Below are 5,000 nucleotides of genomic sequence, written 5' to 3'. Positions count from 1 at the left end.
ACATACTTTCGTACATAATTTTCAGAATTATTTATTTATTATTTAGAAATAAAAATAAAAATAAAAACTTAATAAAAACTATACTTAGGCATTTTTTTTAAACAAACAAACTCTAATATAAATATTAAAGACACAATTAAATTACAAAATTTAAACTAAAATTAAAAGAAAAACCAAAAATAAAACCAAAACTACAGTATATACATATTCAAACTCAAATAAAAGACGACACACTAAAAACTCAAATAACTAACTAAAATTAAAATGAAAATAGAAAAACTAAACATTTATACACTTACTTAAAAAAAAAAAGACAAAAACAACAAAACTACTAAACATTAAAGTAACAATCAAATAAAAACAGAAAATATAAACATCTCATTCAAATCAACAAAAACTATAATAGTACATGAACGAGCGCGTGTGATGTGACACTCACGTCTAGTTTAGTGTAGTACTTTAGTGTGCCGTCCCTCAGAGACAGGACGAATCGCCTGTTGAGAAACTGTCCGTTGTCCCGCCCCCTCTTCATCAGCATGCCGTCTCTGGGCTCTGTGATTGGCCAACGAGCATGTCAATCATCAAGCGGGAAACAGAAACAGGGTGTTGTGAGAATCAGATGCACACGTACCGTCCTCATAGTGTGGCTTCTTGCCGTCCTCGATGAACTCCTGCCTCTCGTACTTGGCCCGAATCCACTGCTCCTTCAGAACCCTAAAACACACACTTACATTCGTCACACTCATCCTGGCCACAATAACACCCTGAGCGAGAGTCATTTACACCTGCACTAGTTCAGCCTCTACTCTAGTACAGGTTAGTCTCCTGTCTGATCGTCTCATAACCTCGTGCTGTGGCTTAACCTTCAGAAGAAGTTTATTGACTGTAAGCGATTGTTTTAGCAAACTGGGATGAATCAGGATTATTTCTACAGCATTTATTAATATTAGTTAATATTAATTTAAACATTTACTAGTACATAATTAAAATCAAAGGTTGTATTTGTTAACATTAGTTAATGCACTGTGAACTAACATGAACAACAGGATTTTTATTAACTAACATTAACAAAGATTAATAAATACTGTAACAAATGTATTGCTCGTTGTTAGTTCATTCTAGTAAATACAATGTTAACTAATGAACCTTATTGTAAAGTGTTACCTATTTATGAACAGTTATAAAAGTAAACAAATAAATTAAGTTACAAATAAAATAAATAAACATTGAATAAAACAAATAACTATTGAAGAGAAGAGGTCCGAGGACTGAGCCTTGAGGGACGCCGTGAGACGGAGAACAAGCGGAAGAACTTTCCAGTTTCGGTTTTTCAATCCGATCACGTGTTTTCATATCCCATCGAACGATCGATCCGTGAGCTTTTTTCCCACTCGACATCCAGATTTAAGGTTTAAATGCATGTGAATATTAAAGCGAAAAGTGTGTATTTTAGTCATTTGAGATAAATGACTAAAATACTAAATTAGACCATTTGACCCATTTTACAGATCATTCTGGCCAAAACACATCCAGGCAGAAGGAAAAGATCATCGGATCGACATGCAAAGTGACCAACTGCAGCTTGCTGTGGTTTAATTAGAAGAATTATAACGATTATAACTAAGTTAAATATACAGTTCTACTCATAGATGTCTAGTTCTAGCCTCAGAGATAGACATGCATGCTCTCCTGACTCTCTGAAGATGCCGATCAGCTAAATTAATTCTCATTACAGCTAAATAAACTCAGTTAATTGCCCTAAAGTTTATATAATTTACGTAAATATAATAAATAATTAAATATATGTATGAAAATAACGTCCGCCAGAGCATTTTAGAGGTTTCCTCAGGCTGAAGAGCATGATACAATGGTATTTGAGAGGATATTTCCATATCCAGTCATTCCGGAAAGACTGACAAGTGATGCTCTGGTTTCTGGCATGAGGTTGTGATCATGATGTGCTGGTGGAGATGTGGCGTGTTGCCATGGTAACTCACTGGCAGTCTCTGTGTGTGGGCTTGTAGTAGTAAACAGGAACAGCAGCCTCATAAACGCTCTTCATGGTGTCATTCCCACGCTCAGACATGAACTAAAAATAATAAAACATGAAACATGCATTTATTCAACATCAATCAGATGATATTTGCAAGCACCTCGTTTTTTTATTTTTTATTGTTTAAAGATCATGCAACTTTAGTTTTAAACCCTGATGTTCTCTGTGCAACACAACAGAAGAATCTTCATGCATTGTTTTCTATACAATAAGAGTTCATTATGACCACGACTGGAGAGGAAAAAGCACCATAAAGTTCATATGACTCATGTCTTCTGAGGTCATATGACTCTTCGTGTGAGGAACAGACTGAAATTAAAGTCTGATGATCTTCACTGGTCTTCATGGTCAATATGAACTGTTTTGGTGTGGGAAAAAAACTGCATGAAGTTTTCAAACTTTGCATGGAAAATAACATTATGCAGGTCATTAGCTACGAATAAATGGACACTTTTTTGTTTCAGTCGGAATGAAATCACTCCAGTTAGTCAATCCCAACATGGTGTTTACATGAACGCTAAATAAAGAAGCGAGCGTGAGCAGATGTGTAAATCTACAGGTCATCAGCCAGCAAGCAGTTTTGCGTTTAAAAGACGTCTAATATCCGTCCAAACACAGCCCAGACGTCTAGGCTAAAACAAGGCAAAATTTGGGCTGTCAGTGAAAATTTAATAGATGTCTAAACCATAGCCCAAGAATAGACTAGTCATCAATTAGATAACCAAGAAATGAAATGAGTGAAGAAATTAAACCAAACACCTTGTAATCACTGTTCTGTTGACTTTGCTTCCATGATGGAATATCATACATCTCGCAAGTTATTTTGGCAAAAACGACATGTAACCAAATTCAAGGTTATTTTGGCTAGAAGTGTGTTACTCACAGCCGGACTATATCGGGTCTATAGTTAACCTAGACGGAGAAATGACGGATATTGCTTGCTGGGCAGCATCACAATGGTAGCTGAGACCATGAAAACAGATAATATGACCAAGGAGTAACAAATGAATATTGAAAAGAAGAGGTCCGAGGACAGAGCCTTGAGGGACGCCGTGAGATGGAGAACAAGCGGAAGACGGCAATGAAGCAGAACTTTCCAGTTTCGGTTCACATGTTCTATCGAACGGATAAGAAGAGGTTTAAAGCACCTCTTACTATCTGAATGACATTTAAAGGGATTTAAAGCCAATTCATTCCGACTGACGTGATTACATGTGACTTTTGAGTAGTCCGATTACAAACTGATTATTAGAGTCCATGTAAACGCAGCTAATGCTGTTATTGTTAACCAAAACTTAAGTAAAACTATAATTTCTATAAACTACAAATGTTGTCTTGGTAACTAAGTGAAAAAAAATAAGTTGAAGTGCTGAAATTACTAAACCTAAAAATGAAATTAAAATAAATTAATTAGTGCTGGGCAACAATTAATCGCGATTAATCACATCCAAAATAGAAGTCTGTGTTTAGATAATATGCGTCACGTGTCAGTGTTTGTTTGTATTTTCATTAGTCACATGTCTTCCTTTGTTCTGTATTCCCGCCACTCATTTGTTTCCATGGTAACCTTCATTACTTCTTCTGCCTACACCACATCCTGACAATATGTGTGTACTGTGTATAATTATTTTTGTGTATATATATATATATATATATATATATATATATATATATATATATACACACACACACACATGCATGTATATATTTAAGAAAAATGTGTTATTTGTTTATCAAATATTTATATATAATACAAATTATATACATTCAGTATATACAAACAAATATTTCTTAAATATATACATGCATATGTGTGTGTATTTATATACAAAATAATTATACACAGTACACACACATATATATTATGTAAACACAAACTTTTATTTTGGATGCGATTAATCATTGTCCAGTACTATTAAAGATAAATATAAATATTAATTACTAATAAAAATAACAGAAGCACATAAAATTACTCAAACTAAAATGAAAACTAATTCATAACATTATTAAATATTATACTAAAATAACACAGGTACAGGTATTTGGTTATTCTCAGAACAGAAAGGTTGACAGAAACGTTGTGAACACCTGAACTTCTGAATCCTCCCAGTTTGAGAGTCGGAGGGATTTGACTTTTCCGATGCTGGGAATACTGCGATGGACTCCGGAGCAGGCCAGGCAAATGAAGACTCCCAAAGAACAAGAGCCCCATTCCGGACCTGAGAGAGAGAGAAATTAACAGATAGAATAGAAATGAAAGCACATAAGCTGTTTGACACACAAAAGAAAAAGGCTGTCATTTGCAGGTTTGGCTTATGTTTTCCCACTGAGATCCAGATGAACGGATCATTGTTTTAAAGTCCCCCTGTAGTCAATCATTTTATCCCTTAAAACTCATCTTTGATCACCAAAATTACATATTTAAATGTTTATTTCCTTGAAATGCCTTAAAATATTGTGAATGTAACTCGACACCCTTGCCTCATTTAGTATGCGCGGTTCTATGAATATGCAAATGAGCCCCGCCTCCACTCACTCACTCAGCTCAGAGATCCACTGGTTGACGATCACACGTTGATCTGATTGGTTACAAGGTAGTTTGTGACGTCAGAAACACCAGCGATTTCAAAGCGTGTTTTTGAGACTGTCTTTGGTTCACTGCAGTTTTAAGGAGGAAATACTCAGCAATGGAGTCGACTTATGCATTACTCAGCAATGCTGTTGATTTTCACCACAGGGGGATTTTAAAAATATTTTACACTGCTGACTCAGCTCAAACATGATACTTACAACGAAAGAATAAGGAAGAGATACTGAACACTGATTTACATCATCAGGATTCCTGGAAAACAGACGCTTGAGTGAAATAACCAGAGCGATGAGGCCTGAAGCTGAAGAACACTAACAGGTGAAGTACCGTTAACTACAGCCTAAAGCTACAGAAACA

The 5,000-nt window shown here is 35.2% G+C and overlaps 2 protein-coding genes across 2 annotated transcripts in view; one reads left to right on the top strand and one right to left on the bottom strand.

The window, feature by feature from the left end:
- LOC311091863 (uncharacterized protein) overlaps positions 1-5,000 on the top strand; it is a gene marked incomplete at both ends in the record, with an annotated part of 463,820 nt that overhangs the window by 207,563 nt on the left and 251,257 nt on the right. The window lies entirely within an intron of this gene.
- LOC311091831 (arf-GAP with dual PH domain-containing protein 1) overlaps positions 1-5,000 on the bottom strand; it is a 13,001-nt gene that overhangs the window by 3,849 nt on the left and 4,152 nt on the right. The window contains exons 2-5 of the mRNA XM_084127942.1: positions 4,142-4,272; positions 1,998-2,089; positions 632-714; positions 440-552 (exon numbers count right to left, since the gene is read on the bottom strand). Of these exons, the coding sequence (XP_083984068.1) occupies positions 440-552; positions 632-714; positions 1,998-2,089; positions 4,142-4,272 (419 nt within the window). The remainder of the gene's footprint in view (positions 1-439; positions 553-631; positions 715-1,997; positions 2,090-4,141; positions 4,273-5,000) is intronic.

This window comes from Abramis brama (genome assembly GCF_963993115.1).
Source record: "Abramis brama genome assembly, chromosome: 11".
Classification (NCBI taxonomy): domain Eukaryota; kingdom Metazoa; phylum Chordata; class Actinopteri; order Cypriniformes; family Leuciscidae; genus Abramis; species Abramis brama.
Note: the sequence above shows the minus strand (reverse complement) of the source record. Positions and strands in the feature narration are given on the sequence as shown.